Source organism: Amblyomma mixtum, chromosome 7 (genome assembly GCF_055824585.1).
Source record: "Amblyomma mixtum isolate Tamu chromosome 7, ASM5582458v1, whole genome shotgun sequence".
In the NCBI taxonomy this organism is placed as follows: Eukaryota; Metazoa; Arthropoda; class Arachnida; order Ixodida; family Ixodidae; genus Amblyomma; species Amblyomma mixtum.
Genome location: NC_143018.1, coordinates 104,088,758 through 104,102,091, shown reverse-complemented (window position 1 = coordinate 104,102,091; position 13,334 = coordinate 104,088,758). Strand labels below are relative to the sequence as shown.

General features: G+C 45.9%; 1 protein-coding gene across 1 annotated transcript in view; it reads right to left on the bottom strand.

Annotated features, from left to right (window-relative positions):
* LOC149337077 (uncharacterized) overlaps positions 1-9,333 on the bottom strand; it is a 68,499-nt gene extending 59,166 nt beyond the window's left edge. The window contains exons 1-3 of the mRNA XM_089554318.1: positions 9,328-9,333; positions 8,545-8,631; positions 2,528-2,637 (exon numbers count right to left, since the gene is read on the bottom strand). Coding sequence (XP_089410444.1) covers positions 2,528-2,637; positions 8,545-8,631; positions 9,328-9,333 — 203 coding nt within the window. The remainder of the gene's footprint in view (positions 1-2,527; positions 2,638-8,544; positions 8,632-9,327) is intronic.
* Positions 9,334-13,334: the final 4,001 nt, after the last annotated feature.

Sequence of the window (13,334 nt, the reverse complement as noted above, 5' to 3'; positions counted from 1 at the left end):
CAAGTCCCGCGGTGTGCCCGTCCCGACTGGGCACATCGAAGCCGCAAACGCGAATACAAATGCCATCGCCCGACTGTGCCGTAGGAACTGAACGTCGTACTAAGTTTGAGTTTAACGGCTTACTGGAACCACTTTCCGAAGGCGGGCAGAAGCCCTCGCAGTTTTCGTACGGCGAGGAGTCGCCTACAAGCAGCCCCGGGATCCACAGGGACCGTTTGGTGTCAGACGAGACTGTCGTCACAACGTGACAATGCCTCCTGCGCACCAAGCTGCTCCGGTGCGAAGAACCTCAGCCCGGGCTCATCGGGACGAGTTCAATGCCGCCTGCAAAGCGAAGCACGCGCTAGGGGACACCAGCGGTGTCTTCTCCCTCTCATCTTCCCCCTCTTCTTCCCCCCCCCCCCCCCACGGTCCCCCCCGGTGGAAAGATGTAACGGCATACGACCTACGCTAACCAAGAGCGCGCTGCGGTATACAAATAAAGAAGAGGCGCGTGGGGAGCGCGAGGGGAGAGCGCGCGGCGCTAGCGCGAGAGGTAGAGAACGAAAGAGAACTGCCGCCGCCGGTTGTGTCTGGGTCTCCTGCACCTCTCTGTGCCATTCTCTGAGCGGCCCCGCCGTCCCGTAACAATATATAGTGAAGTATTCGCTTCGTTAAAAGAAACGTAATTATTCGACTCGACGTTCCCAACGGAAGACCGATCTTCTTCACGAGTGGTTTGTCTTTGCTGATGTTTCCTCTTTTATAGGGGTTGGGCACAAAACGGGTGAGCGAGAAACACAAAGTAAATAGCAGGAAAATACACATACAAAAAACAAAGGAATAAGCATGAAGAGAAAAAAGCCGGAAGTGGGACCCACACGAAAAAATTGCAGAGTGCACACAACATGTAAGCAGTAGGAAAATACAATGTCCAGATGCGGCCTCTGCTTTCGTCAGCACCACAGGCTTGCTTATTGACAGGCGTGTCCAGCTCTGAGATGGCCGACAGGATGCGTGCCCACGCAGCAACTTTCATGGAAAAATGCGGGAACTTGTCCGTCCTCCTAGCAGCGAGAGCAGGAAATAAAAGATATCTTGACCCCACAACAAGGCAGCAGAGAAAGAACGAAAAAAAGAGGGAGTGAATAAATTTGCACGAAATCTCCCTAAGTCAAGCATAAGCATAGCAGCAGACGGCCAGGAGCAGAGAAGAGCCTGAACACATCTCAGCGGCAGCCAAATAACGAGATGAAAATAACGTGTGGGAAAGTGGAAGAACCAAAGACTGAAAAAGCATGTATGAGAGAACAGAAAAAGTTAAATTGCTCCTTGGCGTCAGCTTTATAGGCTTTATTTTTTGAAATAGCACTAAGTTACACCGCGTAATTTGCAGTTGGCGTGAACATCCCACATATCATCTTCGTCTATGAGGCCTTCCGGTGGCGTTTTAAAGGATGCCTCATGAATGACAAATTGATTTCAGCCGTTTATATTGCCCTCTTTTCAGCATAGCAGTTAGGTAAACTGTTAAAAGGGATTTCAATGCAGTAATAAAATATGGCAGCAGCTTTTTCAGTCACCGATGGAATTATGGCAATAGATGAATTTTTCCAGCCGTTGATTTCCTTAATAAAAATTAGCAAGCTTCCATCAGCCAGTTCTACTGAGAAAAATACGACTTCATGTCAACCAAAACAACAACAAAGAAGGTCATTCGATGCAAAACGTACAATTTCTGGGAAGCACGCCTATGAGTCGCGATACGGCTTCACATGAGAACCCATTTGAAGAGTACAATTTAAGTACGTGAAGTATACAAGGTATACTGGCAGAGTTCGCTGTATGGGACTCTGAAACTGGATACCCACGTACTGTTCAGAAAACTATTTATTCTGCACATGTTAACATCATTTCAGAAACTTAGTTCACCCCACATCGATTGAGGCGACGGCTGGTGACTGCTGCAAGAATTCTGTGTGCCTGATTTGTCTTCAGAAATGTGGAAGGAAAAGCCGTCGGAATAACCTTCACTGGTTAGCTGTCAACTGAGCAAGGCTTGGCGTGCAGAAGCAACTAACAAAGAAAACGGCTTACCTCATTTTGTAGCGGGAGAGATAAGCATACGGGCCCTAACTGAAAATGCTCAACCCCTGCGCCTTTAGTGCAAAAGCTTGTGAATTCGAGAGACGAAAATGAATCTCCTGAAGGAGCTTGATAACATCTGACCGGAGTTCTTAGAAGGGACCATATTTCTCGGTACCAGCGATTACTACGTTTAATACTTTCCAGATATCTCTGTTATCTCCATCTTAGGTTCTTCCTGTGCCATTGCTGATCAGGTGGAAGAATCGCCACAGCCGCCTCCGTTTACCAGTGCCAGCGCGTTGTGTTCATTCGCTCAACCGCTCACTTAATTAAGCCAGCTACACAGTCTGGCTGCCGAAGACGTCAGCTTTTTTTCCTTCGATGTTCATTAGCGCCAAAACACATCAGAGGATTTGCAGTCTGCCTAACAAACACTTAGGATGAATATCTCCGAACTTACGATCCATCTGGGCCGGCCCCCTGGCGCTGGTGCAGGAACAAGTGTACAGAGAGCCCGTCTTCCAGTTTGCAAGGCAGATATCTTTCCCAGTGCACCAGCTTCAAAGGATTCTGTGGAAAAAATACCATGTTCAGGCGCTACGGGAGACGGGTTCCGCAGTTAATTTTTCTCCTCGTAATTTCTTATATCTGCACGATGCGGTGGTCCTTTGCTTTAAATGACTGTTAAACTGATATGACATGTCTTCAGCACTGAAATCCCCGAAGAGCGCAGTGCATACAATAGCATTCCTCCCACATTGATAGAGCAGGCGACAGCGCCAGTAGTCATTGCATTCATTACACAACTGCTTGAAAAGATTGTGTTGCTCCTAAAACATATGTTTCATGCTATTCAAATGGAGCTGTTCACGCAAGTTAGGGTCCACAGTCCTCCTGAAAGGATGGTAACCTTTAGAAACAGGAAGTAGTTTTAGAAAGGTCGATGTCTACGCAATTTTATGGCGTTGTAAGACGTGAGAAAAGGAACACGCCGCCAACGAGTTAGAAAAAATGGAAATACATCGAAAAACTTTCGGCCACGAGGCTCCCATACTGAAAGCGCACAGTTAAATTATAAGAATGATGTGGTCCCAACTGGCCCCAGCGCACAGCCCTACAGATCGACTAATTTAAATAATACTGGAGTGCACATTACAACAAATCTGGCGTATTTAGGCAACATTTATTACATCAGATGCTTGAGAGGTATCCTACATTCACAGGGTGCAAATATCAATGAAAAAAATCACTGATGGGCAATTTAATCTCCCCATAAGGGGTCATAACCCAAAGAGAGCTCTTTAGCAAGTACCTGAATATATGAGACATTGACGAGAGTTTGCAGTCCAGTAACAATCAATGTACGAGGGTCCCCTGCACAATGTTGAGAACATTCCTGAGGGGCATTTTTTTTTTAGAAATATGTCGCGTAAAACGTTGTGTGAAGCCGCAATGCGCTGGTCGTATTATTTTTTCTTTCTTTATAGCTTTTCGCGCACAGTTGGAAGAAGTAGAAGCGCGTTTATTTGACCACATGTAAAACATGTCCACAAGGTGAGTCTAAAGCAGGAGTACAAGCAATGGCTCCTGACAAGGCCTACACCTCGGATTACGAATCATGACACCGGTGGCTGGACGCCAATACACATTCAAAGCAGACACGAGTTGAAATGAACGCTCACAGGAAAGTGAAAAGTTAAATTAAAACGCAAGAAAAAGCAGAAGAGAGTGACAGTTGAAAGTTTTGAAAAGTAAAATAATAGAAACAATGAAATGTCTTACAAGTAAAACATCTAAATTCTAAGAAACACTTTACGAATTAAGTATACATATTATAGTAGTTAAAAACGCTGTTAAAAGAAAATTTTAGAATCTGAGCAAAAATACGAATGATAATTCTTTAGTGTAAGAACAATAGTTTTTCATAGAGAAAAATGTGCAGGACGAAAGAGCATATTCAGTTTCTTGCTTAGAGAAACGCGCACTGCTAATATCTTGAGCAGTTTCTACAAGAGGCTGGTACGTATTACAAGGGATAACAATTTGGCTTGGTATGGTTTGTTTCCCAAAGTTTGACGTGGACATCGCCGGGGATAGTAGAACCGCTCGTAAAAGAAAATTTTATCCTCAAAATATAAGATTTAGGGAAGGAAACGAAATCCTGTTTGTTTTTCTGGAAATTAACAATCACCTAACTCAGGTTTTACCAATGAGAAAGATTTCGGATACAAAAACTTTGAAAATATTTTTTTCGTTTGCTGGGCTTGCGCACAATACACGCAGGCCGCTTTTCTGAACAACATGAACTGGTGGGCGAGTTGGTCTGACATATGTAGTGAAGCAGCGCAACGGCACAGGGGCAAGGGAAGAACGGGGCAAACACAGCGCTGAACTTACTACAAATGTTTATTGCGGATGCTGACAGTATATATATAATAATTTTTTCAACAGCGCATGCTACACGAGGACACAAGACGAGGAAACACACGAGCGCTGAGCGCTGTGTTTCCTCCTTGTGTCCTCGTGTAGCATGCGCTGTTGAAAAAATTATTATGAATAACCAACTAGCCCGTGAGCTCACCCTGTTCAAGTATATATATGCAATTTAGCACCTTAGAAAAAACAAAAGAAACAGAGAAGAGCGGAAAGTTTAAAACCCGGTCACTATGCACATGCAGCTGTATCGCGTGTACATCGATCATATGATATCAGATAGTTGTTCTCTTTCAACGAGATGGCAACGGAAGGAGTGCTAATACAATTCGCACCCAGCTTCATGATTTGAGATGCTTCGATTATCTCTCGTGTAAGTTTATCCTTGTGTTTGGTAACTACTTCGCTGTTTTTGAATACTCGAATACACTCACGAAAGTGAATACCTATGTGGCGGTCCGCGTTCTTAACGTTGTTTACATGCTCCCTAAGTTTTTCATTTAGACAACGGCCAGTTTGGCCGATGTATGAACCACCACACGTCAACGGGACTTAGTACACCTCGTTATCTTGGAATTTCACATACTTCATCTTGTGGTTTTTCTTGCCATCATGACCAGATTCCGATCTTTTATCCGGGCCATTTACCCTCACACACAAGCCACTCAGTCTCACAGGTGCCGAAAAAACATCAACTCCAGCCTTCTCTTCTCTTCAAACTGTGGGACACAAAATGGACATAAGGTATTACTGCCAAATTTCCTCGTTTGCAATGAGGGACAGCGTTGCCCCCCCTTCAGCTTTTTCAAAATTCTTTCTGCTACTGACACCAGAATATGAAGGGGGTATTTCGCATCTGTTAGTCTATCAATCTGATTGGAGAAACTAGAATCAATTTTGTGTGGGCTGGATTTTTTCATGGTATTTTGAAAGCAAGATAACGTGTTGTATTCAGTCCTGTTGGCGTGTGGTGGTTCGTACGTCGGCCAAACTGGCCGTTGTCTAAAAGAAAGTTTTAGGGAGCATGGAAAGAACGTTAAGAACGCGGCCCGCCAAATAAGTGTTCACTGCCGTGAGTGTTCATGTTTTCCAGTATTCAAAAACAGCCAAGTAGCCACCAAACACAAGGATAAATTTACACGAGAGATAATCGAAGCTTCTGAAATCATGAAGCTGGGTGCGAATAGTATTAGCACTCCTTCCGTTGCCATCTCGTTGAAAGAGCCCAACTATCTGATATCAAATAATCGACGTACACGCGATACAGCTGCATGTTATAGTGAATTGGTTTCAAACTTTCCGCTTTTCTCTGTTTTTTTTTCTAAGGTACTAAAGTGCATATATATGCTGTCAGCATCCGGAATAAACATTCGTTGTCAGTTCAACGCTGTGTTCGTCCCTTTCTTCCCTTGGCCCTCTGCCGTTGTGCTGCTTCACTAGATATCTCTTTTTTCGGAAATCGAAAGAATTTATCAAGACTCATTTGATTGCAGGTACTTTACAGGAGATTGCAGTATACAAGATTGAAAAGATTTCTTTCGTTAGCTGTGCTTGCGCACAGTACACGCAGGGCTCTTTTTGAACTGGAAAGAATATATGAAAATCGGTTTTATAGCAGGTGCCCACACGAGATCGCAATATACAATATTGGAATGAACCAGCTGTGGGAGAAGATGCCTTATACGATAGATCAGGCTATATGCTGTTCACATGATCTGTCCAGCCCCGATAACTGCTGATCGGTAGACCAAAAGACCGGCAACGTGCACTTGTCCAATTTTCAAGTTATTAAACTGTAAATTGATATGGTGGTACAATGCCTTATTTGGAACAGGCTAAATAGCATGTACTTCTTTACTAATAAATCTTTGGCGTGTAAAATGCTTTTCGGCCACCTGAAAGTACGCGCTGGGCTGATTTTAAAAATAGTAGCAATTCAGAACTTCGACAGTGATTGTTGAGGTAGTTTGTGCTCCCTCCTTGTTACGGCAGGCAAGCCTGTACTCAAGGCCTAAAAGCTTGCTATTTCTGTGTTTGTCTCTCAAGATCATCAGCTCATGTCGTAACTTGGCAATGGGAAATTGTGCAATGTGCACGTCATGCGTATATAGCACTTGTCCCAGCGCTCCACTTATGCCATGTGCCTAAGGTGTGGTCACAGGTGATCTGCAGAGGCTGCCATCTGGTTTTGCTGGGAAACAGAACGACATTCCACATAATTGAGAAATTTCTTGGGATAGCCACACATTTCTATCCTACGGCGCACTTCCATCAAATCCGATACATGATCTTGACACGCAGATTTTCTCGGCCTGCTGATTGAGCGAAGCCCGTAACATTGCGTTTGTGGCAGGCCGAGTTTGCAGCGCTGAAATGCAGAGGCCTTGTGGGCGTTGTTCCTTAAGACTTAAAACGAAAGGTGGGGCGGCCATCTCGCTTCATGTGGCCGGTCAGAAATCAAGGTGGACCTCCTTATATGGGCCTGATGCCGAGTTTTACCCGCTCCACTTTTCTGCTGGCTGTCGGGCCGCCTTCGCCATGTGGTCATGCCGCTTGTTAGCAAAACATCCGCATTTTATGAAACAATACGCACTGACTTCAAGGCTGTGTGATACCACGGCGGACAAGGCCTACTTTGTGTTGTCTTTAGACGTGAAGGCTCTCTTTACCCGCGTCCCAGTTCATCTGGAGGTAACTGTATACATGCTCTTTCAGCTCGGGGAGAGAACACCTATCGAGGCGCAGCGTGTTTTAATGCCGTCGAAAGAGTCCCTGTAAAATACGTACGTCTTCGATCGTGACACATTGCACTCCAGGTTCATGGAGCTGCAATGAGCACGTCCGTTACTCTCAAGGGAACACATAATCGTGGAGGCCATAGAAAACCGGACTGTGCCCTCCTTTGAACCTCCGCCTAAAGTGTTCTTCCGATGCACACATGATTGTTTTTGTAACATTAAAACGGACACACTCACTGTCTTCACGGAGCTCCTACAGAGCATGACAGAGGCCACTAATTTTTCAGGAGTGGGTTGGTGAGTCACAGCCGTTTTTGGTAATATCAGTGGGGCCAGAAGGCCCCCAAAAATTGTTCAAAGCGTTTGGAATGGGCGCCCACACACAGAAGGACTTGCATTTCAATTCTCTGAACCTGGCCTACCACAAATGTGCTGCTCCGGCTTCATTTTCTAAGAAACTAGGGAATTGCTGAAGACCTGGAGAATGCGCCTCGGACCTGAAGGAAAGGTGCCGTGAGTTAACGAGCGGCGACTACCCCAAACAATTTGTGGATTTTGCGGAGCGATGCTCTGTGCACCCTGAGAAACCGATTCCCAACCATTTCAGGTTACCTGTCACCATACCTTATGTACCTGGCATAAGCGGAGTGCCGGCATTCGTCCAGCTTACGTGCTGTGTGCCCGCTGCCTCGTTTCCTCCCGTAAGTTACGGAACGAGTTGATGAAGTCGTAGGACAAACTAAAATGCGAAAAATTTCCAGACTGTGCGCACAAGATCTCCTGCACTGGATGTAACCGTGCTTATGTAGGCGAGCGCGGCAAGTTGAAATGTGCGTGAAAGGACAGACGAAAGGCGCAGTATATAGTTCAGCTATATCAAGTGCACATGCGGTGTTGCCAGACTAGCTACAGCACGATATCTGCTGGAAGATGCTTCAATCATCGATAAAGAACGGAACGGGCTTTCACGTCAAAGCCTTGGGCACCTGGTGAAACAAACCACAGATACATTGCCACGAAGGCAATCTCTCGCCAACGTATGCAAGCTATCGCGGGTGACTGTTCAAACACACTCGTCGATTGTCACGCACTGTAGTCAGTGAACAAGGCTTCTGTAGTGACGGCGAAACGCCCGTGTTGGTTTGAGCAAAACCATTGGTCAGTGCTTCTTATTTAGTTTTGAAATTAACGTAATACTCGACGAAATTAGATTTCGTAAAAACTTAAATTTCATCCGAAACAAAAGTTTGTTAAAATGATATATTTGAGAAATGATGGGAAAATTGCGTTCTGAATAAATACTCACGTCGAATATCAAATGATATCCCTTTTTAGTAAACACAGATTTCTGCTTTGCCACTATATTCGCCGGGTGGATACTCTCGGAAAGCAGCTGCAAAATGAAATAGGACGAACGTAAACGAAATTTTTTCATTCGTGAACATATCGCTGGCTTCTAGGCATAAGGTGTGTCTTCTTATCGCAAAGAATTTGTGCTTTGAAGTGGCGAAAACTGCTGTTCGTCCTGTATGCCAGCGTGTTTTGCCGGCCACAGCTACGATAGCCGCTGTCACTTTGAGAAACCCCAATTTACGGCAAGGAATAATTGGACTATAATAAAAGGTTGACAGTTCTAATTTGCATTCATCCGCGATAGCTCTGAGGTGGCTTAAACATCAATAATCATGAAGCAGGGCTTAGAGGGAATATCGTTCTCAACCAATCATTCTTCTGAACAAATAATACGTTTCCAAAATGCCTTGTCCAGCGCGACGTGAAGAGCCCACCTGTTTAAAGTGTGAGTGTTTGTTTTCGCTTTTTTGTTTATTTCAATTACATTATGGGCTCTTAATATAGTCCCGAGCAGAAGAGGCATAACTATGTTCACATAAACCAACATATCAGAAAGCGAAAGCAACATGCTGTAAATGTAAAGAAGGCAATTCAAGAAACACCTAAACTCTTCACTAAGCAGCTAACATTTCAAACTGAAACAAGCACCATGATTTGATTATATACAAAAGTAATTTGCTGTTTCATGAATTGTAAAATAAATTGATACGAAATATATATCTATTTGATTGCTTACCGGCATGGCGGTGTCGAAAAGATAGCTTGCTCAGCAGTGCCCACCTGAAGAAGCAGTAAAAAAATACGAAACACCATGCCATATAAAATATATAGCGTTGCTGGTTCCAGAAATGAATAAATCAAAATAAAAATTGCCGTGACTGTGGATCAATCCCGCGGCGCTACAAACAAAAAGCCTCGCAGGCTACTGCACGAGAACACTATTCCTTCGCCGCATTTTTTAAAAAAACATGCTGCGACGGTTTGGACATGCCCAGGACCGTGGCATGCTCAAATGCCACGCCAGGGCAAGAGAGGGATTGTGCTTTTTATAGCCGGAGCGCGTAGAGCTGCTCAGATATTATCTGCAGCGTCACACAGAAGACACGCTATGTTGCGGGTCCTGGCAGCTGTTTCCAGGTTCTAATGAAAGCGGTCGAGCCCCGAGCAAGAAACTATCTCCGGCACCTGAAACACGCTTCTTTACTTCAAGTCCATTGCAACTCCTCTCACTACTACTGCTTGTACTCGACGCAGTAGACTACTATTCACATCATCTCATTACCCCCAATTTTAAAGGTGCACTGAAGAGGGATCGGAACTCATCTTTTGCCGCGGTACTCTATCTACACGTTGCGAGCATTCCTAGAATCTTTGAATTTTTAACCAGTGCGGCCGATTTCTCTTATTTACATCAGATTAACGTCCGGCGCCCGCCTTTTTTTTTAATTCCCCCAAGATGGCGGGAGGAGACAACCAACGCATGCAGTACCTTTCAAACGCTCGGGGGGGGGGGGGGGGGGGGGGGGGGGCTTTGCTTTCTCTTTTATTTTGTTTTTTTAGTTTCCCGTGAATAAATCGATCAAATCAAAGACTACATAGCTGCCAGTTAGGCACACGGAAATAAAAATACGCGTGGAGTATGCTTTCGCCGATCACTACGTAGCCCTCCGTCGATTGCAGAGCCGCAAGCCGCCACGCGACTTGTTGAAAGGTTTGTTTACTGTTCCCACCGTCTGCGGGGAATCCAAAAATAAACAACAGGAGGCGAGGGGGGCGGGATGTTTAATCGGATTTGAATTAGGGAAGTCGGCTGCAGAGAAGAACGCTCGGAACGGGTAGATCGAGTTCCATCGGTAAAAATACGAGTTCAGATTCCTCAGGTTCCTGAAAGAGGAATCTGAACTCGTGCACCTTTAAGGTAGTTGCGGGGTTACTAAGTAATGGGAAACACGCCACAGGTACACAACGGCAAATAACATTCCTTTAAGTAAGCAGTCACGGGTGTCAGGTCGTTCCAAACCAGGATATGTAGAACTTCACACTAGAGCACTGCACGGGCCTCAATCTGAGGCCCGAGCCCGGCCCGGGCCCGTGACCTCAAGCCCGAGCCCGGCCCAGGCCCGTGGCTTCAAGCCCGGGCCCGGCCCGGACCCGCTAAATTATCGCTCTAGCGAGCCCGGCCCGGCCCGTGAATCCCGGAGTGAAGCCCAGCCCGGGCCCGGCCCGTTTCACAGTAACGCTCGAGGTATACAGCTCACTCTGAGAAAGTAGACTGCTACAACAACGATAAGGAACTGGCCGACAAAGGTTCTGAAACCGCAGTTTGGCTTCCTGAAAGTTTGTTCTATTTAACCCAGAAGGAAGTGATTAAGAGTAGTGTTCGCCAGGCCCGTCTTTTGGACAGTGATCTCGTGTACGTGGGCAACAATAAACTCGGAAGTTCCGAGTGATAAAGAGGGCTGCATACACGCGTAGTAGTCCACTTTGCGTTCCCCCATGATTTTAATCAGTTATACTCTGCCGCCCGCGAAGTACAAATATTAAAGCTGCCTAGATAGCAGTAGGATGACATTGTTTTAGTGAGCGCGATCTCACAGGTTGAGCTCATAGCCACTGGTCGCCTTTCAGCAGAAACGACAAGCTAAAAGGCTTGAGTATTTCACGGTATGTGTTTGAAGACTATAAGCGTCCTAAACTAATATGTTCTTCCCAAATACATTTCTAATAGTGTAAGGTATGTTTTGGGATGACGAACGATCAATGGCCAATTAAGGCCGATTGAATGTTACTCTTACTACACCGCGGTGTGAAAATAAGGAAGTAAATAAGTCAATAAATAAAGCTTAGTTTTTTCCTCAGCGCGTACTATAACTCATAGCTCATCCATGTCGCTGCTTCAATGCCGCAGTTGCGTACTTCACTCTGCAATAGTGAATGAAAAGTCGGACACCAGCCGTTTCTGTACGGACCCAAGCCCGGCTCTGGCCCGCAGCTTTAAGCCCGAGCCCGGCCCGGGCCCGCAACTTCAGGCCCGGGCCTGACCCAGGCCCGGCAAAGCCAATCATGTCCCGGCCCGACCCGGCCCGCGGGCCGGGCCGGGCCCGGGCTTTCGGGCTGACCCGAGCCCGTGCAGTGCACTACTTCACACAGGAGCAGAAAAAGAAAATTGAACACAGCATACACACCAGAGCGCGCCTGAACAAAAGCGTAAAAGGTGAAGCGCGGCGAAGGGAACAACGCCACACTCGACCTAGGTAGCCGACACCTACACTGTTAGTGCCTTTGAAGTATTCTACACTAAACGAAAAATCTTTCAGCAGCAATCTCCAGGCAAGCTGTCCTACGTCGTCCGGGGGGAGTATGTCGGCTGCCTCCAACACGTCCAATACGTTCTTCTTCACGCATAGCTGGTCCATGTACTTGAACGTGAGCGGCACTTTTAGCGCGCCTTCTTTGACTCCCGATACGAGCACTTTCCTCGCTCTGTACTCCTCGCTTAATAGGGCCTTAGAGTAGGTGCTGGCTGTTCAGAGGAAAGCGTGGTGCGTCTCAGTGGTTAGGGTTTATTGTTACCTATCATTAAGCTATGGTTACACTAAAGACTACACTTTTTTAAAGTGTAACGCATTTATTTTCAGTCTTCATCTTGTTGTTTCTCAATTGCCACAAAGACGGCCCGATGGTCGGTGAAGTATCAAGCAGGCGTCTCAATGGCTCCGATACAGTACTTTTAGGCGAAGATTTGTTGTTTTTTTTTTCTTGTTTTTTCTCTTTCTTGTTCTTATTCTTGTTTTTGTTTGCTCGTTATTCCTCCGCCTCCTCTGCTGGCTGCCTCCTCTTGGTAACGTTCCGACGACGAAGCCTGGCTTCTTTCAGTCTCTACGTCTCACTTTCAGTATATGCCGACGAATCCCACCGGGCCGCTTCTTCTATAGATACGATGCAACGCCGGCTCCTCCTCTGTTAGTGCAACGCGCTTTCACCGGCTCCTCCTCTGACGCCATGCCAGATGGCGCGGCGAGCGGCGCTGCCAGCTGCGGCGGTTGCTAGGCAACGGCTCAGCTCGCGGTGTGGCTACCGGCTACAGAGAAACCATAGAGCGAAACGGCGAGAATGCGGCCAATGTAGCTCTCGCTACAAAAGGTAATCTCGGAAAGCTCGCCTTGTTCGCCGTCAAAAGCATCTGAAAATTGTGTATCACATAGGGTAAAGTCATGTTGAGGAAAGCCGTAAGACCTGAAAAAGGCAATGTAAGCCACCAACCTGCCTTCTCTTCTGAATTCCCATCGTTCAATTATGCCCTTGTTCTTTGATGAAATTCCTCAGCTGACGCTAAATTAGGATGTGCCCCGGATATTTTCATGTAACGACCGAAGCCTTCAGAGGAACATAAATCAGTTGGTAGCAAAGTTTTCAGGCCATGAATCAGATTTCGACTAAATTGTGAGCGAGACATGGGTTACCGGCACATCAATTCGCACCTATCCTAGGATACAAATTGTCTTCACCAGGAAGTTCACCTACTCGAGGAGGTAGAGTTGCAGTTTTTGTGAAAGAAATCAATACTTTTCAGGTAGTACTGACTCTTAGGATAGCTAATACTTTTATTGAAGGTCTATTTATTAAATATGAGTGCGGACTAATTGTTGAAACTGTTTAATGCCTCCACCTTCTGGATCATCACTATCAGGTTTTATTCATCATATGATCATCATCCTTCTCAGGTTTACGTAATCTTCAGTA